The sequence below is a fragment of the Phyllopteryx taeniolatus genome, chromosome 1 (genome assembly GCF_024500385.1).
Source record: "Phyllopteryx taeniolatus isolate TA_2022b chromosome 1, UOR_Ptae_1.2, whole genome shotgun sequence".
NCBI lineage: Eukaryota > Metazoa > Chordata > Actinopteri > Syngnathiformes > Syngnathidae > Phyllopteryx > Phyllopteryx taeniolatus.
Genome location: NC_084502.1, coordinates 42,803,620 through 42,828,308, shown reverse-complemented (window position 1 = coordinate 42,828,308; position 24,689 = coordinate 42,803,620). Strand labels below are relative to the sequence as shown.

General features: G+C 42.0%; 1 protein-coding gene across 12 annotated transcripts in view; it reads right to left on the bottom strand.

Annotated features, from left to right (window-relative positions):
• Positions 1-24,689, bottom strand: part of zranb3 (zinc finger, RAN-binding domain containing 3) — a 145,855-nt gene that overhangs the window by 64,669 nt on the left and 56,497 nt on the right. For 9 of the 12 annotated variants that reach the window (XM_061797146.1, XM_061797147.1, XM_061797149.1 and 6 more), the window contains 4 exons: positions 21,561-21,740; positions 15,871-16,038; positions 11,142-11,601; positions 4,686-4,967 (listed from right to left, as the gene is read on the bottom strand). In XM_061797146.1, coding sequence (XP_061653130.1) covers positions 4,686-4,967; positions 11,142-11,601; positions 15,871-16,038; positions 21,561-21,740 — 1,090 coding nt within the window. The remainder of the gene's footprint in view (positions 1-4,685; positions 4,968-11,141; positions 11,602-15,870; positions 16,039-21,560; positions 21,741-24,689) is intronic. The other 3 variants (XM_061797148.1, XM_061797154.1, XM_061797173.1) reach the window with 2 other exon arrangements.

The window sequence follows — 24,689 nt, the reverse complement described above, 5'->3', positions numbered from 1 at the left end:
TCTGTAATGAAAAAGATCTCTTGAGGTCGAAGCTATTTTTAGAGCATGGAATATGCCTTGCTAAAATTTGAATTTCATGAAACCGTCAAACGGGGCTGTGACATTTTTTTGGAGCTGGAATATGAATTTTGGTAACCCCAGCTAACCTGATCTCGCCTCTCTGAAGCCTAATATTTCGGAATCAATCAGTGCTTCACTTCTATATTGGGAATGTTTCTCGGGTTTCTTTTAGGGATGGGGTCATCTTGTCTAATACACTTGACACTGAAGTCTCATTTTCAGTCCCAGAAGAAAACAAAAGCCTTACTACCTGTAAATTCTCTAATTGTTATTGTTATGTAATCCAGTGTAGTCACAGAAGGCACATTAGTTGAACAGAGACCTCCCAATCTATGTTTAACAAGTTCACACAACCAACAGCAGAGAACGGGAGACGGAGTGTAAGTGATAAAAATGAGTGGAACAAGGGGAGAGAGGAGGGAGAGGGAGGAGTGGGAGCAGGTCATTACTGTCAGCAATGTAACTTGCTCATCCTGCCAGCATTGAACAAGAAAAGGTCAGGTGGTGGAAATGAGACTGCCGCTGCTCCACCACGCTTCATTTAGACAATGACCTATAAGACGCTGATAATACTTGCTTTAAATCACTTCATGTGGCCCTTTGTCTGCCTTGTCTGTGTGCGTGTGTGCATGCATGTGTGTGTACACTAATACACAAGTGTCCAATTGACTTGCAAACTGGCTAATGTTGCTAATTCATCTATGATCAGCCCATTTGGAAGCTTCAGCGAAAAGACATCATGGGCTTTGCTTATACCTAGTATGTTTAAAACTGCATTAACAGTATATAGATGAGAGTTGTACTAATAGTTAGTTCATGTTCTTTACAGTATCATCTACACTCCTTGACAGATGTTCCGAATCTCATTTATCATTTCATTTTGTTATGTTTGCGCTTCCCTCCTTGGTGCTGGTGTGTCCTCTCAGCCATGTCACTGGGCCACCTAATGTTGAAAATACAAACACTGAACATTTGGCTTTTCAAAATAAAACCATCTCGCTGTCCTTCAACATCCATAATGAAACCTAACAGCTCCACTATGTGCACCTGATATTCGTTGTAAGCAGCCCCCCAATTGGCTGTTTGCAGTGGCTGAACACGCATGCTGCATTAAGTGGACCATTTATTTGATGGGGCAATTCATCTTAAAAAGCCATTTTATTAGACTGTCACTTGCACAGTATGAACAGTGCCTTCAAATCACACACCTTGGGATTTATCTGTTATTTTACTGCAAGGGAAAGAAAACAACAGCTAATTGGACTGAGTCATTTCATCTTCTGCAGGAATGAAACAAAAAAGATGGAAAAAAAAAATTTAACTATATACTTCAAGAATGCAGAACTTCGGTGAAGCCGAGTTTGCTGTAGCGTATGAACTAATATCCGGAAAACATGAATCTGCGTATAAATGTCGGGCTCAGGGAGATCGCCGGGGTGTGAGTGACAGTGAAGCGTGTGAGGCGGTGAAGTGGGGGAGGAGTGATTGCTTGTGCATGGTGTGAGGAAAGTAATCTCAGTGCAATCAAGAGGCGGGAGCGTCTGACAGCTCTGTGGCTAGCTTCCAAAAACCCTGGGCAGGTAGAGGGAAATCATTAGCAGACGCTGCTGACCCCATAGGTCACTTTTATTGGACAGCCTCTATGTTTCAAATTAAACTAATTCAGCCAGATACAGACTTGCGGCAGCATAATAACAAACAAACTGAATACATGATTGAGGGATGAATACCCGTTGTGACGACGTAATCTCCAAAGGGATGTTGTAACTGTGCTTCTAGCATTTCAAACAGGGAGGCGTTTTCCTCCCCCATAGGTCTAGAAAGATGTTCTTTGCTCACCTTTACCATTAGTTTTCTGGCTACTGAATGGTTGTTCAAGGCCTTACTATCCATAGGGGAAAATTCCAGACCATAATGACAAAGATTGCTGAAGCAATCACACTCGATGGTACTCAACTGAAAGAAGTAGTCTTTTACATTGTTAGGCAGCATCATCGACAACCAGGGAGATATGAATGCAGATGTCAAGGCAAGGGTAAGTAAAGCAAGGATCGCATTCCTTCTATAAAATTATGCTGCTCGAAACAGATATACAGCAGACTGTCATAAGAATGATCAATGAAAAATCAGTCCTGCTTTATGGAGCCTAAATGTGAAGAACAAATGCTGCAATAGAAAAAGTCAAACCTTCATTAACCACTTTTGCAGAGGAAAATAAGAATATCTACGGACCAGAAAAAATCACAACTGGCGACCTTTGGATAGAAACGGGGCAAGCACCAGTTTCAGATGAAATTGGAAGATGGAGGTAGATTGGGCACACCCTTCGGAAACCGGCATTAAACATCATCAGAAAGGCACTGATCTGGAACCCCAATGGAGAATTAAGATGGGTCGGCCTAAAAAGAAATGTCAGGAATAAATACAATAAATAAGTCATTGAATGGTAGGGGATGAACAGCAGGGGAAGCTGCAGTGATTTTGCTCAAACGAAACAGCATACAATCTACAACCAGGGTATAATTAGAACATCCAAGGTACGGTACGTAGGTAGACCTTAGGATGTTGCAAGAAGCACAACATTCTCCACAGTGTCTGGCGCACGAGCTCATTCTCTAAGAGAATAGGTGACAACGGTGAATTAGACAAGTCTGGTGTATGCTGGCAAATGCAAATCAGGCCGAATGGTGATATGCTGTGAGGGCAGGCCCTACTGGATGACTTCTGGCCCTCATGCCACCCTCATGTAATCTGTTTCTGACAGTTTGGGCAGAAATGTACAGCAGTGGCCTGCTGGAGGCCAATTTGTAGGGTTCTGGCAGTCTGCCCCTGTTCCTCTTTGCACAAAGGAGCCACCATGCCACCATGGGGTCACCCAGCTCCTCAATAACCCCTCTGGTAGTGACCTTCATCCCTGATGCTGCTAATCATAACAAGTTATGTTCTTGGCGGCACAGTGGACGACTGGTTAGCGCGTCTGCCTCACAGTTCTGAGGACCCGGGTTCAATCCCCGGCCCCGCCTACGTGGCGTTTGCATGTTCTCCCCGTGCCTGCGTGGGTTTTCTCTGGGCACTCCGGTTTCCTCCCACATCCCAAAAACATCCATGGTAGGTTAATTGACAACTCTAAATTGCCCGTAGGTGTGCATGTGAGTGTGAATGGTTGTTTGTTTGTATGTGCCCTGCGAGTGGCTGGCAACCAGTTCAGGGTGTATCCCGCCTCCTGCCCGATGATAGCTGGGATAGGCTCCAGCACGCCCGCGACCCTAGTGAGGAGAAGCTGCTCAGAAAATGGATGGATGGATTGAAGTTATGATCTTAATACACAAAGGCAATCCATGTAAGAAAATTCCATAAATCAAACACGCACACCTTGTTGGACGTTTTGCGCTTTCTTATATCAGAATGTAAGTATCCCTAAATCACAAAGTCACGTAACAAAGACTTGAATATTTTCTGATGGTGAGCAACAACAAGAACCATTGATGCTTGCAATACATAAGGACTAAAGTATGTGATAATTTTGTATACCAAATCATTTCCAAAACAAATGCATGTTCTGCTCGCTCTAATATTTTGCCATTTTCCCACTGTGCTCACCTGTAGTCGTGCTGCTGCATCCTTCCTCCACTGAAAAGATCTGTCAGCTTTGGACATTTTGTCTCACATCTGGTATAGGGGTAGTGGGGCGGAGACAACCCGCTTAGGGTTTGTTGGTCGCACCGCGTATGGCACAACAGCAAAGGTCCGACGAAGGCACGAATCATAAACACATGCTGCAGCCTGGAGGCTATATAATCTATACCGGTACTCCGGCCGGCAGCCGGGACACTTGGCTTGGCGTGCACGAGCGCATCGGCCGCGTGCGGCTTTGTTGACATAAGGCTACCCTAAGTAATCTTGTATTTATTGAATAATTGAATATTTAGCTGTATCATCATTACCTCACATTTAAAAAAAGTGTCACAGTGAGCTGAACTAGTGTTTCTAACTGTAACAGTTGCAGACTCTTTTTCTGCAAAGTGAAACAAGGTAATTACTTCTTCATAATAAGCTATATGTACAGTAATGCTTTGTGTATGAGGCCCTTAACCACATGTCCCAGTTTGCAGCGTTAGACACCACGGATTTGGGAAGTTGATTATTCCCATCAGGGGAGTCATGCTGGGTTATACAGTACAGACACACAAGAGTGGACAGGTACCACAGAAGGTAGTGTTTCCAAAATGGGTCAAGTGCGCCAGTTTTAAGTAATTAGATCCAAGTCTACTTTATGATAATCATAATAATAAAGAAAAAGAAGAGCTTATGACACTTTCTTCCATGATGGTCAGTGCCTGCACTTCAGACTTTACATTCACTTTTCGCTAGCAGATTGTGTGCGTTGACAAGCTTTACTCAGGAGATTATTAATATTTTACTAAATATCTCTCTTAGCTTCCTGTGAGCCAAACCAGGCAATATCCCAAAGGAGATACTCATAATAATATGAAGAATAACACCCAGCCCCATATGGAAAGAGATAGAGTCCCTTATTGGTTTGCAGCGATTAAATTAAACGGCATTATTTGAGAAGCACTGGCCAATTTTCACAGATATGAAAAGACCATTGCAGGTGGGATTACCGTGAGTGTGGTCAGGGAGGACGCAGCTGCCACCGCCAGTGCCGCCGCCACCTTGCTTTCCCGTTGATTGTTTGCCTTTGAGCTGCTGCTTGTCCCCTCCCTGTGTCTCTCCTGCTTTCTGTTTGTCTTTTGGAGGCTCATCCTCCTCCCCACTCTGTTTGCCTTTGGACGATTTCGTAGCGTGCGACTTCTGCCAACTGAGCTCCGGTTCTTGGTCGGAGCTGGACAGGATGTGACACATCTGCTCCTTTTCCGCAGGAGGTGGCTGAGACCTGGTGGGCTCTGAGGCAGCAGAGACATAAGGAGAATAATTAAAATCATATTTTTGGTCTAAATTGTAGAGTTTAAGTACACATTAAATCCAGCTTCAGTCCTATGAGAGAAATCCATCTATGGAGGATTCAGACAGTGTGGCCAAGAGTCTGCCCCCAAGTATCTCAATATGTCACATTAATTATTGTGTGACCATATATCAATTTTAACAGATGTATTAAAAGATAGGCATGGATGAAGACAAGTTTGTTGATTGAAAATGAGTGTACAATTCCATCCATCCATCCAAATTCTACAGCACTTATCCTCACTAGTGATGTGTGAGCTGCAGCCTCTCCCACTTTGGAGAGGCTTCACTTTGGCGAGGCGAGGTACACCCTGGACTGGTCGACTGCTAATTGAAGGGCTTATATGGAAGCCAGAGTAACACCTGAGCAAGGGGGGAGCATACAAACTCCACAAAGGGAGGCTGAAGTCGAGAGTTGAACCGCAAACCTCAGAGGTGTGAGGCTAATGTGCTAATCACTCGACCTCTGTGAAACTAGAGGGTACAGTTTCCAAAGGAAAATTAATAATATAAACATAAAATCAGAATGATTATCTGGTCACCTGTAAACAGGATTGAACATGGGCAATATATCGTAATTTATCATGTATAATGCACATTTTTCTTCTCTAAAAAAAGTCAATAGTGCGCATTACACAGGTATAGGGGCAAATGCAAAAAACTTTCACATTTTAGAAATGTATGTCGCCATCTAGTCGTTATGAAAAAGCTGTACACTTTCATTCCAAATGCCACCGCTACCTAGAGGTAATGAGAAAGGTGTACACTTTCATTCTCATATGCCACCACCACCGAGTGGTTATAAAAAAGGGGTAGCCTACACTTTCATTCCAATATGACAGGGGTACATATGACTGCATGTATGTAGAGTTGTGCTCATAGGTTTACATACCTTGGCAGATTTTGTGGAAATGTATTTATTTATTTATTTTAAATATGACTGAACAACAACCATCATTAATTTATTTATAGTTATGTTTTGTTTAATGATAATGCTTTTCTGAAATGCTTGACCGTTTAATTTGGATCCCATTAAAATAAAATTAAATGTTTCTCGCCTGGCCCTTCATGTTTTCTTGAAAGAATTGTACCCATCTTACAAATTCGGCCTGGATAATCAAACATATGAGCACAACTGGGGTTTTTCTAATTTACTAAATGAAAGTAGGGCTGTGAATTTCAAAATAAGGGCAAGTAAATAAAAAAAAGTATTACGTGTTCAAATAAAATGCTTAACTTCAGAATAATTCTTTGAAAATAAATTACAGATAATGCTTCATGTTTTGACCATATGGGTAGAAGCAAAATCATGCATTGTAAAAATGCATTTTACATAGGTAGAAGGGTTTTCCAGAATTTTGAGGTCAACTTTGGGGGTGCGTATTATACATGGGTGCACATTATACACGAGAAATTACGGTAGATGCAGATCTGTGAAATTGCACAAACAAATTTCCTTGGTCAGCTACTACATTCTACTGTCCTGCTTGGAACATTTTCTCACTCATTTCTACAGCAAAGTTGTCGGATACTATTTTCAGAGAGGGTGAATGATTATTATGTCACATTGTTCTCCTAATTGCTCTCCTGTATTTCTGTGTGTGCAATCAGCATTAACATAACAATCCCAGTAATTGCCACATCTGTGCAACACTATACCCAGGTGATCACGGCAAGCTGGGGGATCTTATTTGGATCCCTTTTAAAATACCAAACTTGTTCTGGGGTGTGATTTGACTTGTCAGATAGGGAAATAAAAGAGCAAGCATGTTTTTAAGATTAACAATGTTAATGGATGCCATAGCCAATCAGACTTACAAAAAAATGCATAAAGTCATTTGGACAAAAGACTATTATACAATCCTCAACATTAATGAGTACACACCCTTTGAAAAATAACGTTTTTATCCATTTCTCAGTGAACATAAAGACAATTTTCTGAATTTTGATTAAACTTACTGGTGGTTCAATGAGCGTCTGCCTCACAGTTCTGAGGACCAGGGTTCAATCCCAGCCTGTGTGGAGTTTGTATGTTCTCCCCGTGCCAGCGTGGCACTTCGGTTTCCTCCCACATCCCAAAAACATGCGTGGTAGGTTGATTGAAGACTCTAAATTACCCGTAGGTGTGAATGTGAGTGCAAATGGTTGTTTGTTTAAATGTGCACTGAGTTTGGCTGGCAACCAGTTCACGGTGTACCCCGCCTCCTGCCCGTTGATAGCTGGGATAGGCTCCAGCACTCCCGCGACCCTTGTGAGGATAAGCGGCTCAAAAAATGGATGGCTGGATGGTGGTTCAGTGCTTGCAAATTAGTTTAGGTTTTTTTCCCCCATCTAAAACGTTGCTTTGCTAGACTTTCGGTGCTGTGCTCTCATTTTTGCAACATTAAATAGATTACAAAAAAGCACATTTTTGTGTGGACAAATAGGCAAAACTCCGAAAACGCAAGGTTTTCTTACAAATTCGTTGGAGGATGCACACATTTATTTTGAGCACAAAGCAAGTGAAAATGGATAAAACAATGAGCCTTGTCTGTCACAGCTTCATCTTTAGAAGACGTACTTTTTGCCAATACATCCAGAGAGGTTTTTGAGAGGTCAGAGGTCACCTATGGCTCACAATGTTTTAGTTCATCTCAAAGGTGAAAAAAATAAAACAATACATTCTTCCATCACGTTACCCGGTAAATGTAAATCACAATCTCTTACGTAATTTGTAAAGTTGAGGTGTGAAATCTAACAACTTGTGAAATTCAGGGACGCAGTGGCAGGTTAATTAGTGATCCTTCCTTTATGTGACTTGACTTGTTTCTTCAAAGGCCACCCCACCAATGACTTGCTCAAATGTCACAACAATTCTCTGGGCACCTGGCCTCACCACTGCACCCCTTGGCTAACAAGCTGACCGAGACCACCAAGAGAGACGGCTCAATTTGTGTTGAGCTGTCCCTACTGAGGAAGATGTTAACAATGAAATCCTGCAGGGCCTTAACATGACTTTCGCTAACAAATCCTTTATTCAGTTTGCAAATGAGGACCCCATTAGTGCCTTGATAAGGGTTAAAAAAGCTGAGTCTGGAATTAATGCTAAAAATCACACCAAAAAAACTGCATGTGTATGAGGATACTGTGTGAAATAAGCAACAGGAACATATTTTATTCTCCTGTCTGCAGCGAGCCAAAACAACTGTGGGCTGAAAGAGATGTACAAAAGATGTTAACAGATCTGGATGCCCACATGATGCATAATATCAAACATTGAAATATAGGACCAGGGCAGTATCATTACATGCTACAAATGAGATAAAAACTGGACAGAGACAGCACGAGATCCACAGGAACCCTCTTCCTGTGGAGTATTCTGGCAGTTGATGCTGAGACAAATGTCCTGTAAGAGGACAGAAGCTAAACACTGTGTCACACACTCTACTCTGATTAAACATTATTGTAGTATCGTAGATCAAATTCATTCCTAATGTACCGCAAACAGCTTTGTTGGTGGTACATCAACTGCAGGCCTTGTTCTAACCTACCTGCATGAGACATCACATTCTGGCATACGAAGTGGTCAGTTATGCATGACAGTTTAATTAAAACCAAAACTCCATTAGCAAAAATATTGCATTAACAGTGTTCAATTTGTGTCCAATTAATGAACGCTGCTGCTGTTGCCATCTGGAATCAGGTACCGTATTTTCACGACCATAAGGCGCACTTAAATGTCTTACATTTTCTCCAAAATGGACTGGGCGCCTTATGTGCGCACCAAGTTCCAAAATCTATAAATGTTGTGTGATGAGCGCTCCACTTGACTGACTGGGAGCATTTCCTGCCGACACGCTGCTTATATAGAGGAAGGCGGACATGACTGAGGACAGCATGAGGACGTAAAGGGGGAAGGGTTCGCGTAACAGAGGACGCTAAAGACACGCCCCCAGTAGGTATATAGTTCCGGTATGTGCATCGGTTAGGCTAAGGACCCCCGAAAATGACTGCGGTCAAGTCAGCCTCCACTCGTAAAGTATCAGTCAAGCCAGCCGCCCCTAATTTTGTTCATACTAGGCATTACAGTAATAAGTTGCCAACTCGCAACAAAAGCCACCTTCAAAATAAAAGCCTCCCAATAATACGGACGTATCTCATAGATTTTTTTTAACAGATTTTTTTCAGTCAGGGGTAATGATATGCAGTTTTCAGAGACTTATTTTGAAATACAATATCAGATCTTCAAACCTCTTTTAGTGGAGTCCTTGGTGGTCTGTCACACAGATCTGGACTTGTCTTGCGATACCAATGGGATTATGCTGGGGTGGCTTTGGTTCAGTAGGTAGAACAGGTTCGAATCCCTGCTATGACTGTCCGCATGTCGAAGTGTCCTTGGGCAAGACACTGAACCCTAATTTGCTCCCAGTGGGCCTGGCAGCACCTCGCATGACAGCAGTCGCCTGCCCATTGGTTTATGAATGTGCGTGTGAATGTTAGGCCAAAACGCTTTGGGCACTGTGATGATATAGATAAAGCGCTATATAAGTGCAGTCTATTTACCATTTATTTTCCCCAAGATATCAAATAAACTACATATTTTAATGTATCTCAAGATTCAAATGAACTTTGCTGGTTGCATTCCTTAACCGAAGAGCACTGACGTCCATATTATTGGGAAGCTTTCATTTTGAAGGTGGCTTTCGCCTCGAGTTGGCAACTTATTACCGTAATGCCTAATATGAACAAAATTATGGGGGCGGCTGGCTTGACTGCTATTTTACGAGTGGAGGCTGGCTTGACCGCAGTGGAAACAAGGCAAGGTGGCCCGAGTTGGAAGACCAACTCGAGCAATGGATTAATGAGCAAAGAACAGCCGGGAGAAGCATCTCTACAGTCACCATTCGACTGAGTGCAATCATTCGGAGCTTGCCATCATTCCGGAAGGCTTGACGAACCGCTGGACATCGGTGTAAACAGGGCGTTCAAAGTGAAGTTGTGAGCGGCGTGGGAGCGATGGATGACAGATGGCGAACACAGGTTTACTAAGACTAGGAGGCAGCGCCGGGCGAGTTACGCCACAATTTGTGAATGGATTGTGGATGCTTGGGCTAACGTGTCTGCTTGCACTGTTGTTCGAGCTTTCATAAAAGCCGGCATCATTTCTGAGGAGCCGCACGGCAACGAGACTGACTCCAACAATGATGAGAGGGAACCTGGCGTGTTTGATGGCGAAGTTGCCCAGCTGTTCATTTCGGATACAGAAGATGAGGACTTTGATGGATTTGTGGATGAGGATTGATCAAAAAGTAACGTGAGTACATTGTTAAATACTTCAATAAAGTACAACCACACTCAGTTTTGCTCCCTCTGCCTTTTTAAAAACATTGTTTTAGCGTGCATGCATGCTACCGTATGTTTTAAGCTAGCATATGTTTTACCATGCGCCTGCGCCCAATAATACGGTGCGCCTTATGTATGTGTTAAATGCAGAAATAGACACCGTAACTGAGACTGCGCCTTTTAATACGGTGCACCTTATGGTCGTCAAAATACGGTATATTTCTCTAGTCAGTTGTAAAATTGTTTTCTACATTTCACAGGTGGTGGTCAGACGATAAATAGATAGCTGGAACTTATTGTTAAATTAATACTGTGCCTAATCTTCTGGCCACTGAGCACATATTTTCAGGACTTGTTTTAAATGTTTCATGAAGCATGCAAGTGTGTGTGTCACTCTAATAACAACATGCTGCAATACATGAGGCCATGTGCTGCTCAGATGTTACCGCTGATAAGACGGACCAGAACGTCTCTGAGCCTAGCACAGATGTAGCTCAGTCACAGGCTGACAGATATCGGCAAGAGCCAGCTCATCTATTCCCAACTTTTGCGCCAGACATTTGTACCCCTCTCTCGTTCTCTCGGCTTGACAGGTGAGAATTATGCTGAGAACTTGTCATCAGCAGACAAAGAGAGAGAGGGAGAACGAGCCACCCAATATTCTCGCAGCTGAGCTATTTCAAAATCTGGCAAACCGGCCTGCAGTCACACATCTTATTCTGCAGCGCTGCTCAAAAGTAGTGTATCAACAGACAGGGAGAAAAATGAAGAAAAAAAGTGCTGGCCATTCTTACCAGATACTAAACCTGAAGAAGAGCGTGGCCACTCACACATCTCGCAGTAAGGCAGTAAGTTGCTATTCGAGTACGTACACACCCCACAGGCCCATGTCTCACAAGAAGGGTCTGACTCCAAAAGCTCATGTTGAGCCATGAAGCAGGCTGGCGTGCTCCCCTCCTGCATCAACAATCGCCTGACCTTGAATGCAGACCTTTGGCTCGGGCTGGAGCGCAACTCACGGATCCTCTTAATCTGCGGGGAGAAATCGCAGTCGTCTATGATGGACGTGTGAAAGGACTCTTCTTTCTTTTTCGTCTTTGTCACTGAGATTGTTCCACTGCAAGCTGCAGAATTGTTGGTTTCTGAGGAGGTGGAAGACGACTCCGCTTCATCTTGCAATCGTTTCCTCTTCTTCTCCTTGCTGATACCCGGGGAGAAGAAGTTCCGAATATCATGCTGTTTCTCCTTTTCAAACTATGGAAAAAAAAAACACCTTCGTATGAATCCACCTGTGATATTTTACTATTGTGATACATCACCTCTATGTTAAGCTTTGTCTTAATTGTAATTGCACTGATCAGAAATATAAATGCAAAACTTTTGGTTTTGCTCCCATTTTTCATGAGCTGAACTTAAAGATGTAAGATGTTTTCTATGGACACAAAAGCCCTATTTCTCTGCAATATTGTTCACATGGTGTGCCTTAGATTGCCCACAATGAAAGGCCCCTCTAAAATGTGCAGTTTTACTGCACTGGGGGGTTCAGAAAACTAGTCAGTTTCTGGTGGGACCACAATTTGCCCCATGCAATAAAACACACTCCTTTGTAGTTGCTGGATATTGGCAGGAACTGAAGCACTGTCATGTATGCCGATCCACAGCATCCCAAACATGGTCAATGGGGGATACAGTGGGTGCGGAAAGTATTCAGACCCCCTTAAATTGTTCCCTCTTTGTTATGTTGCAGTCGTTTGCTAAAATCTTTTAAGTTCATTTTTGCCCTCATTAGTGTACACACAGCACCCCATACTGACAGAAAAAAACAGAATTGTTGAAATCTTTGCAGATTTATTAAAAATGAAAAACTGAAATATCACGCAGCCATAGGTATTCAGAGTGTCTTTGCTGTGACACTCATATTTAACTTGGGTGCTGTCCATTTCTTTTGATCATCCTTGAGATGGTTCTACACCTTCATTGGAGTCCAGCTGTGTTTGATTATACTGATTGGACTTGATTAGGAAAGCCACACACCTGTCTATATATGATCTTACAGCTCACAGTGCATGTCAGAGCGAATGAGAATCATGAGGTAAAAGGAACTGCCTGAAGAGCTCAGAGACAGAATTGTGGCAAGGCACAGATCTGGTCAAGGTTACAAAAAGAATTCTGCTGCACTGAAGGTTCCTAAGAGCACAGTGGCCTCTATAATCCTTAAATGGAAGACGCTTGGGACGACCAGAACCCTTCCTAGAGCTGGCCATCCAGGCAAACTGAGCAATCGGGGTAGAAGAGCCTTGGTGAGAGAGGTAAAGAAGAACCCAAAGATCACTGTGGCTGAGCTCCAGAGATGCAGTCGGGAGATGGCAGAAAGTTCTAGAAAGTCAACCATCACTGCAGCCCTCCGCCAGTCGGGGCTTTAAGGCAGAGTGGCCTGAGGGAAGCCTCTCTTCAGTGCAAGACACATGAATGCCTGCATGGAGTTTGCTAAAAACACCTGAAGGACTCCAAGATGGTGAGAAATAAAATTCTCTGGTCTGATGAGACAAAGATAGACCTTTTTGGCCTTAATTCTAAGCGGTATGTGTGGAGAAAACCAGCCACTGCTCAATACCTGTCAAATACAGTCCCAAAAGTGAAGCATGGTGGTGGCAGCATCATGCTGGGGGTGGGGGTGTTTTTCAGCTGTAGAGACAAACAACTGGTTGCAATCGAATGAAAGATGAATGCGACCAACTACAGGGATATCCTGGACGAAAACCTTCTCCAGAGTGCTCAGGACATTAGACTGGGCCGAAGGTTCACCTTCCAACAAGACAATGACCCTAAGCACATGGATGGCCCAGCCAGAGCCCTGACTTAAAGAAGAAGAAGAAGAATCACCTTTATTGTCATGAACATGCATGCATGCACACGAAATTTGTTCTCTGCATTTTACCCATCACAGTGATCACATACACGTTAGTGGAACACACTGGAGCAGGGGCAGCTGAAGCACCCGGGAAGCATTTCGGGGTATCAGTGTCTTGCTCAAGGACACCACAGCCGTGAGTCCGGGATATGTTGGCTGATGGTCCAGTCGGGGTCTTGAACCTAGGTCCCGCACGGCTGCAGGCGATGATCTTAACCCTTGGGCCACGGCTGCCCAAATAAACCCAATTGAGCATCTCTGGAGAGACCTTAAAATGGCTGTCCACCAACATTCACCATCCAACCTGACAGAACTGGAGAGGATCTGCAAGGAGAAATGGCAGATCATCCCCAAATCCAGGTGTGTAAAACCTGTTGCATCATTCACAAAAAGATTGTATTAGCTCAAAAGGGTGCTTCTACTAAATACTGAGCAAAGGGTCTGAATACTTTTTTTAATAAAGCTGCAAACATTTCAACAATTCAGTTTTTTTTCTGTCAATACGGTTTGCTGTGTGTATTGAGGGAAAAAAATGAACTTAAATGATTTTAGCAAATGGCTGCAATATAACAAAGAGTGAAACATTTAAGGGGGTCTGAATACTTTCCGTACCCACAGTATGTCCAGTGAGAATGCTGGCCATGCAAGAACTGGAATGTTTTCAGCCTCCAGGAGTTGTGCACAGATCCTTACAACATGGGGCATGCATTATCATGCCGCAACATCAGAATCAGAATCAGAATCATCTTTATTTGCCAAGTATGTCCAAACACACAAGGAATTTGTCTCCGGTAGTTGGAGCCGCTCTAGTACAACAGACAGTCAATTTACAGAACACTTTGGAGACAAAGACATTGACAAAAAACAATTGTGCAAAAAGATGCAGTCCTCTAGCACTTAGAGCAGTTCGAATGACTAATATTGCAATAGACCGGTGCAATGACCATTGTGCAAGGGGCGCTGAGACTTCAAGGAGTGTATGCGGTTTAAAGTGACCAGTAGTGCGATAATCTGGGACAATGTTGGTTGTGCAAATGTTACAGATACTCCTCAAACAGTGTGCAATGGAGCAGATGCTACTCTGGCATCATGAGGTGATGGTTGTGGATAAGCAGCACAACAATGAGCTTCAGGATCTCCACATCCAGCATCCATGTTCCATCCATCCATCCATTTTCTGTACCGCTTTATCCTCACACGTGTCGTGGGCGTGCTGGAGCCTATCCCTGCTATCTTCGGGCGGGTGGCGGGGTACACCCTGAACTGGTTGCCAGCCAATCGCAGGGCAGATATAAACAAACAACCATTCGTGCACACATTCACACCTACGGGCAATTTAGAGTCTTCAATCAACCTACCATGCATGTTTTTGGGATGTGGGAGGAAACCGGAGTGCCGGGAGAAAACCCATGCAGGCACGGGGAGAACATGCAAACTCCACACAGGCGGGGCAGGGATTTGAACCCCGGTCCTCAGAACTGTGGGGGAAAATGTGCTAACCAGTCGTCCACCGTGCCGCCTGAGTGTTCCAGCTACTGCCAAGATCCATCGACTTCTCATAGACATTGAAGAGGAGTAGACCAAGGAAGGGGCTGCTTTTGTTCGGGATGCCGCTCCGGACTGGGTGAATGCTGCTTCAACAACAAGGGAACCAACATTCCACAGGCCACAATCAACAAACTGATCAACTCTATGTGAAGATGTATTGCACTGCGTGAGGCAAATGGTGGTCACACCAGACACTGACTGGTTTTCTGCACTGACCCCCATACAGTAAAACTGCACATTTTAGAGTGGCCTTTATTTATGGGCAGCTGAGGGCACACCTGTGCAATAATCATGCTATTTATCAGCATCTTGATATGCAATACCATTGAGGTGGATGGCTTATCACAGCACAGGAGAAGTGCTCACAAACACAGATTTAGACAGATTTGTAAAAGATATTTGAGAGAAATTGGCTTTTTATGTGCATAGAGTACCGGTAAGTCTTAGAGCTTTGAGTTCAGCTCATGAAAAATGGGAGGAAAAACAAATGTTTTGCGTTTATACTTTTGTTCAGTAAGTAAGCAACACTTCCTAGCATAATTATATCTTGGTGCCACATAAAAACACAACAAACTGATGATAAATGATGAATGGTTATAGCAGTCTAAAGGCCAGACACAGCTTTTACACTGTTGGTTAGTCTGACAGTAACATTATTTTCCTCTCAAGAAAAGAATTGCACATCAAACACAGCCAGCGGTCCCATATGGATCATAGATTTTGCACAGTAGACCAAACGTTAACAGTTTCCAAAGTATTTTACTATGTGTTTTCACCCTAAATAGTACATTTGAACATTATAAAAAGTAACACAACACCAGCTATCTTTTTCAAAGGATGCAATTTTTAAAATTAAATAACATTTTTAAATTGGCTCAAATTTCCTGAAGATATAGTATGTACTGTTTGGCATTGTTTCTTCCACAGTCAATTCCAAATGTCATTAAGCAATAAGTGAACAAGGGAACAAATTTAGTTTAGGTTTACTGCATGTCTTACTTAGCTAAACTTTCAAATGTGAAGTTGAATTTGTCAAATAAAATGAAACAATTTCATCATCTCACATGCGTAAAGTACACTTCCTCATCTGCATCAAGTCCAGTATTCTCCAAGAGAAGCTTGCCAGGCGTCCACGCGTTGGAAAAGTTAAGGAAGTCCCACTTGTCTTTGTCCCCCTCCTCAGCCTTCAGGTACTCCTTCCTTCCATTCAGAGTGCTACCTGTCACGGTTTCCTTTCAAAGACAACATTTCTTGAGCTTATTCTAACTCTATTAATGAGCACTGAGCAGGTAAGCTCATTTTATTTATAAAGCACATTTCAAACCCAAAGTTCTTTTATCATATAACAACAGGAAGTTTAAAAAATAGTGCATAAAAAACTACTACTACTTGCAACACTCAGTTTTAAATTATTAGTGGTTCAACGGTATATGGTAACACAAAATATACAATAGCGATTTTAAATCAGACAGTAAGGAAGTAAAATTGATTTATCTTAGTCGCTTTCAAGCAACAATGCAGTGCACTTCATATCTCATTTCTCCTCTCAAGGTTAAAAGGAGAAATACATTTGGAGGTCATCTACATACAATGCACCCGTAAAGTATTAACGATGCTTCACTTATCCCACATTTTTTCATGTTACAGCCTTATTCCAAAATTTATTAAATTCATTTTCCCATCCAAATTCTACACATACTGTAACACTCACAAGGTGGAAATCTTTTTGAAAAGTGAATACAAATTTAAAAAACTAAGAAACCCTGTACAAAGGTATTCACAACCTTTGCTCTAAACCTCAAAATTGAGGTCAGGTGCATCCGGTTTCCACTGATCATTCTGTATATGTTTCTTCAGCTTAATTGGAAACCACCTGTTGTAAATGAAGTTGATTGGGCATGATTTGGAAAGGAACACAGCTACCTATAAAAGGTCCCACAGTTGAGAGTGCATGCTAGAGCACAATCCAAGTGTGAAGTCAAAGCAATTGTCTTGTAGACCTCTGAGACACGAGTCTCTCAAGGGATAGGTCTGGGGTAGGATACAGAAAAATGTCTGCTGCTTTTAATGTCCCAATGAGCACAGTTCCTGCCATAATCTGGAAATGAAAGGTTCCAAAACATCAGGACTCTTCATAGAGCTCAGCAATCAGCGGAGAAGAGTCTTATTCAGAAAGGTGACCATGGACCTCTGTCAGAGCTCCATGCTTCCTCTGTGGAAATAGGAGAACCTTCTGTATAGCCTGTATGGCAGAGAGGACAGACGAAAGACACTCCATATTATCATATCATGGGGTGTGGTGTGTAATATAGAGGGGGAAGAAAATACTTCTTCCAGCCTCTCCATAGTAAAAGGCAAACGGCTGCTCGCCTTGAATCTCCCAAGGGCACCTGAATGACTCTCAGACCATGAGAGACAGAATTCTCTGGTTTGATCATACAAAAATTCAACTCTATTGCTTGATTGCCAGACATGATGTTTAAAGGAAACCAGGCACTGCTCATCACCTGGCCAAAACCATTCTTACAATGAAGCATGGTGGTAGCAGCATCATGCTGTGGTGATGTTTTTCAGCAGCAGGAATTTGGGAGAGGGAAAGACCAATGATGTAATGTATAGACATCCTTCTCCAGTATGGTCTTGACTTCAGACTGGGAGTCACACAGCCAACATGTCAAAGGACAACTCTTTAAATGTCCTTGAGTGGCCTTGAAACCAATTGAATATCTCTGAAAATATCTGAAAATGTCTGTGCATTGACGCTACCCATCCAACCTGATAGATAAAGCTTGAGAGGGACCGGAAAGAGCAATGTGTGAAACTGCCCAAATATACAGTGGGTGTGCCAAGCTTGTGGGGTGATATTAAAAACAAAACAAAACAAAAAAATGTGAGGGTAATGGCTGCCAAAGTTCTTTTTTTGGGGGGGGGGGGGGGGGGGGGCGGACATTTATCACAATTAAATGCTTTGGGTCATCAAGCCAATTTTAAAATTACAAAAATACAACCAAGTGTAAACAAAATGCAGTTTTTAAATGATGATTTTATCTACTATCTGGCCCTATGTGAAGCACCGTGAATAGTTTCCGGATGCACTGAACGTGGTATGTGTGTGTTCCCACGCTATATAGCGGGTTTATCATTTGTACCCACGCTATATATATATATATCGCAGATTTATTTTAAGCAATCTTTTCATGGGTTTTTATAGTATACTTACTGTAATGCTAAGGGCATATGTTTACAGTCAAAACTGTGCGAACAGAGAGCCACAGTTGCCTATGCGTTTTACTGAAAGATGGGAGAACAGTAAAACACAAACACAATAAGCACATTCACCTAGGAGCTGCTGTTGAGCAAAGCTTATGCCCAGACACTCACAAGCACCCACATCACACAACACCCCACGCCTCTCTCATATGTAACACACAGATAATACTATATAATATAGCAATTTTTCCAATGGCAAATTCCTGCCAAATTTCTACATTAATAATCATATTCTTGATCGTTTGTTACATAATATTGTAGTTTCTAGAGATGGTGAATTTTGGGTTTTCATTTGCTTTAAGCTATAAATTGCTCATAGGTGTGAATGTGAGTGCGAATGGTTGTTTGTTGTTATGTGCCCTGCGATTAGCTGGCGACCGGTTCAGGGTGTACCCCACCTCCCGCCCGACGATAGCTGGGATAGGCTCCAGCAGCCCGTGTGAGGATAACCGGTAAAGAAAATGGATGGATTTCAAGCATACATTTTTTTAAAATACATTTACAATGTGTTTAAAAAGTGTGTCTAAGTGTGTTTCAATATGTTTAAAATATGCTTACAGAGATCATTTTACAATTGAGATTCAGTGAGTCCCAGGATACATGTCATTGAAACAATGAGTCCCAGCCCAGGAACATGAGTGCCTGTAATTATCATCACGGAGAACAGATAGGGTAACCCTCCGCTATATGACGGTTATTGCTTCGCGGTCCCGTTATGTTGCAGATTTTTATTTGTACAAATTTTACAATATTTTTGTGTTGTCCATTGCTCTTGCGCTCTCTCAATATATTATGTTTCAGCCTGCCATGATAGCAAATGTTTTAGGGCGATATATTTTCCCCAAAACTAGTACGATAAACGATAGTATCGTTGATGTTTTTTTACGCTACTGGTATAATGATATTATAGAGCATAATGATTCAAGTACATCCCTTTTAAGAACAATGAACTTTCAATTCTAAAGAACACTCAACGTTGGATTTGTAATATAGAACAATAAATACAATATCTTACATAAATAAAAAATATAAATAAATTAGACTCTGTTTGCAAAAATTACACTTAAAAACAAATATTAAACATTTGGCACACAGGTATAGAGTCATTAACCCAATAAGGAGGCCCAAAAATGTTTAAAAGCCTGCCAAATTTGAATGAATTAAAAAAGAAAACAACAACAACACTATGTATGTACTTGAAAGCATTTTGGTTTTTGAGACTGTTTTTAAATCAGATGCCATACATTTTAAATCACTGTTATTTTTTATTTATTTATTTTTATTGATTGTATGAATGTTGTCATGTTATGTACTGTATAATTTCTGCTTCCTGTATGTTTTGTGCTGCCTCTTGTTTTTTTTATATCTCAATAAGCTTTTAACTCGTAAAATAAAGCATAACTATAATGTAGAATAAGGCGGCCACACTCGAGCTGCTGGACTGTAATGTGAGACTTTTATCTGTCAATCAAAGGATGCTAAAAATTAGTTCACTGAAGTAAACTAATGCCTGAATATTGATAACGTGTGCCGCTGTGATTATGGTTTATAAACGGTTAACTGTGTGTATGCGTGCGTGTGTGTGCGTGCGTATGCATGTGTGTGTGTGTGTGTTTTATGTGGGGAACATACACACAACTCCGAGTGCTGACATTTCAACGATGTCGCCGCGGTCGAGTGAGCTTTTTAGATCCACCCCTTAGATCGCTAGCTCGTTAGCTTGCAGTCTAGCGAATGTAATAAACAATTTACTTTCCCTTTGTCCCAGTTGTGTGCATCTATGGAGCAAACGCCGCTCTGCCAGCGGCTTGCTGCATCGTGAGCAGTGCGGCGGGTGTTACCACAACAATGAAAATTTATCGAATCCAGAAAAAACTCCCATGTTCATTGTATGAAATAATACCACCCTATTCTGCCTCTGATTGGCTAGAACCAAGACAGGATTCGTACTTTTGATTCGCTGTGTGTGGAATAGGGTTGGGCATCGTTTGAATTTGTGCGATTCCGGTCCGGATTCCGGTTCCTTATTTCGATTCCGGTTTCAAATAATTCTCGATTCCGATTCTTTTAAGAGGCTGGGTCAAAAACGTTTGCATGGTTTAAATAAAGCGTGTCCAAATTATGAACATCCATTTTCTTAGCAGCCCGCAGCATAGACTAAAATGAACATTTGACTCGGGGTTCTTTATAACCAGTATCAATAGCAAACCTATGAACTAAAATGTGTGTTGAATTAACCCAATTGACTTAATATTTAGAAATTAATGTTTCGGCTTTTACCTTGGTTTGAAGACTAAAATAAACGCTAAGAACCATCAGTGCAAAAGTGCAACCAACCGTTTACCTTGTTAGCTGTCTCAATGTTGGCACAGTTGTATTTTATTGTTTCACTCACCCAATTGACTGAGAGTTGACTTCACTGAAGCTCCACGTGGTGTAGGCTGAGGCTCGGAGCGCGTCAGACGCTACTCATCGTTAAAGCCTCCTTTGCACAATATAATCTTATTCCAAGTGTTGTACTGAAGCGACTGGTCATTAATTTTAACAAAGTTAAGACACACTTTTGTTCGCCGCCGTTGGACACAAGCACGTCATCGTGCGCATTCTTCTTTGTTGGTTTTTGACGCTTCTATGTTGGTTTTCGCCACTTCTTCTTTGGGGTTGGCAGACTAAGGATTGAAACAGGGTACAGACATTTTTAAATTTGAATGATTCCAATCGGTTTTGCGATTCTTGATGCCCAACCCTAGTGTGGAAGCTCTTTACCAACACACACACACACACACACACACGTACGCACGCACATTTGTAGGGCGGTGGCTTCATGGATCCCTGCTAATTTAATCTCAGACGGGGGACGCACATCAAACGAGATCCCTGTACTTAAAGTGTGTGGGAGGGGGTAAACTATATATATATAAAAAAAAGGTCTTTCTAAATTTTAGATTTTTACCTATTTTGGGTTCAGAATACGTACAAATTTACTCCTGACTCTCTTAGAGGAAGCATGTTGAGCGCAAAAAAGTAGTCCCAAGACTGACCCTTGAGGACTGACCCTTGAGGAACACTGTAGGAAAGGAGGACAGACTCTGACCTATGGGGGCCAACAACCATAAAATTATCTATTTGATAGCTTGGATATGAACAAGTTAAGGGCAGTGCCTTGGACACCTACTCTGTCCCTCAGCCTGTCTATGAGGATATAAGGAACAACAGTATCAAAGTCTGTATTGAGATCAAGCAGAACCAAGATTGAACATTTACTGGCATTACAGGCCATCAAAATGTAGTTTGAAACCTTGCTGTTAATATTGCATGTGTTCAACACGTAACTGACCCTCATGCTTAAAACACATTTAAACTTGTTAAAACACACTTCCAAAATATTTTAAATGTATTTCAACTCAAATGTGCAATATGGACGAGATCAATACGAAACTTAGTTTGACAAAAAAGGTTTTTCCCCCTTAAAAGGGTAAAGTACCTTCCTGTCGAGCATGGACCACATCATGCTGTCGAAGGTACCCTTGGCAATCAGGTAGTGTACGTTGACAGACGACGTTTGCCCGATACGGTGGGCACGATCCTCAGCCTGCTTAATGTGCCCGGGGTTCCAATAGAGCTCGGCAAATACCACGTGGCTGGCGGCGGTGAAGGTTAAACCCTGTTGAGGAGCCAAAAACTGTTCACAACATGAAATGCACCGCAGCATTCGTTCGTGTGTTGCTTGGTTTGGTGTGGTGTGTGTGTCCATGTGTGCATGTGTGTTATGGAAAAATGACAAAATATAATCTCTATATTCTTTTATTATATTATTCCATAGTTCTATTTTAACACTTCAGTCGTCCTTTGTTCTTGCGTGGCCTTTTTCAAAAGTTTGTTCTTGTGTGGCCTTTTTCAAATGTACTAAGTAGCTTAGTAGTTTGATGCAACATGTGGTGACTAGGACAGCAATGATGTACAGCATACGACAGCAATGATGTAAATAACGAGTTGTGTGAGAAAACTATTTTTCATTTTCACTGATAAGTGCACTTCCCTTCTCTCATCCTGTCTTTAACCTCCCTTTTCTCTCAAGGACAAGATAACTGTGTGAATAGGTGTTTCTTTCTTCTTTCCTCATCTCCCTCCCATTTTTCTTTGGTTTATAACCCCAATGCAATGAAGTTGGGACGTTGTGTTAAACATAAATAAAAACAGAATACAATGATTTGCAAATTATTCATCCATCCATCCATTTTCTGAGTCGCTTCTCCTTACAAGGGTCGCGGGAGTGCTTGAGCCTATCCAAGCTATCAATGGGCAGGAGGCGGGGTACAACCTGAACTGGTTGCCAGCCAATTGCAGGGCACATATAAACAAACAACCATTTGCACACCTACGGGCAATGTAGACTCTTCAATGAACCTAGCGTGCATGTCTTTTGGGATGTGGGAGGAAACCGGAGTACACGGAGAAAACCCACGCAGGCACAGGGAGAACATGAAAACTCCACACAGGCGGGGCCGGGAAACAAACCCCGGTCCTCAGAACTGTGAGGCAGACACTCTAACCAGTCGTGCACCGTGCCGTTTTGCAAATCATGTTTCACCTATACTTAATTGAATACACGACAAAGACAAGATATTTAATGTTCAAACTGATAAACTTTATTGCTTTTAGCAAATAATCATTAACTTAGAATTTTATGGCTGCAACACGTTCCAAAAAAGCTGGGACAGGGTCACGTTTACCATAGTGTTACATCACCTTTTCTTTTAACAACATTCAATAAACGTTTGGGAACTGAGGACACTAATTGTTGAAGCTTTGTAGGTGGAATTATTTCCCATTCTTGCTTGATGTACAGCTTCAGGAGTTCAACAGGGTCTCCCTTGTGGTATTTTACGCTTCATAATGCGCCACACATTTTCAATGGGAGACAGGTCTGGACTGCAGGCAGTCTAGTACCCGCACTCTTTTAATACGAAGCCACACTGTTCTAACACGTGCAGAATGTGGTTTGGCATTGTCTTGCTGAAATAAGCAGGGGCGTCCATGAATAAGACGCTGCTTGGATGGCGGCACATGTTTCTCCAAAACCTGTATGTACCTTTCAGCATTAATGGTGCCTTCACAGATGTGTAAGTTACCCATGCCATTGGCACTAACACAGCCCCATACAATCACTGATGCAGGCTTTTGAACTTGCGTCTATAACAGTCCGAATGGATTGTTTCGTCTTTGGCCCGGAAGACACGACGTCCACAATTTCCAAAAACAATTTGAAATGTGGACTCGTCGGACCACAAAACACTTTTCCACTTTTCATCAGTCCATCTAAGATGAGCTCAGGCCCAGAGAAGCCGGCGGCGTTTCTGGTTGTTTTTGATAAATGGCTTTTGCTTTGCATAGTAGAGTTTCAAGTTGCACTTACGGATGTAGCGCCGAACTGTATTTACTGACATTGGTTTTCTGAAGTGTTCCTGAGCCCATGTGTTGATATCCTTTACACATTGATGTTGGTTTTTGATGCAGTGCCGCCTGAGGGATCGAAGGTCACGGGCATTCAATGTTGTTTTTTGGCCTTGACGCTTACATGCAGTGATTTCTCCAGATTCTCTCAACCTTTTGATGATATTATGGACCGTAGATGATGAAATCCCTAAATTCCTTGCAATTGTACATTGAGGAACATTGTCCTTAAACTATTTGACTATTTTCTCACACACTTGTTCACAAAGAGGTGAACCTCACCCCATCTTTGCTTGTGAATGACTGAGCAGCTCAGGGAAGTTCCTTTTATACCCAATCATGGCACCCACCTGTTCCCAATTAGCCTGTTCACCTGTGAGATGTTCCAAACAGGTGTTTGATGAGCATTCCTCAACTTTCTCAGTCTTTTTTGCCACCTGCCCCAGTGTTGCAGCCATAAAATTCTAATTCTAAGTTTTGCCACCTGTCCCTGCTTTTTTGGAACGTGTTGCAGCCATAAAATTTTAAGTTAATGATTATTTGCTAAAAACAATAAAGTTTATCAGTTTGAACATGAAATATCTTGTCTTTTTAGTGTATTCAATTAAATATAGGTTGAACATGATTTGCAAAACATTGTATTCTGTTTTTATTTATGTTTAACACAATGTCCCAACTTCATTGGAATTGGGGGTTGTAAATAGATTCACGGGTCCGGACATTGTTATTTAAAATGATGAGTGGATGGAGCCTGGGGCCTCCTGGACCCGGAAGTGACACCGCCTACAAAATGACTTCGGACTTAACAACCGAATGATCACAAAGTGCTAAAATGACCCAGGCGCAATGAAATGCAGAGTTGAAAGAAGTTTTGTCATAGGTGATATGGGACAACTCCTTCTTGTTAATGGCTGAATTTCATCCTTTAGATAATTACTCCACTTTTTTGCCACCTGTCCCAGCTTTTTGGGAACGTGTTGCAGCCATAAAATTCTAAGTTAATGATTATTTGCTAGAAACAATAAAGTTTATCAGTTTGAACATTAAATATATTGTCTTTGTAGTGTATTCAATTAAATATAGGTTGAACGTGATTTTCAAATCATTGTATTCTGTTTTTATTTATGTTTACCACAACGTCCCAACTTAATTGGAATTG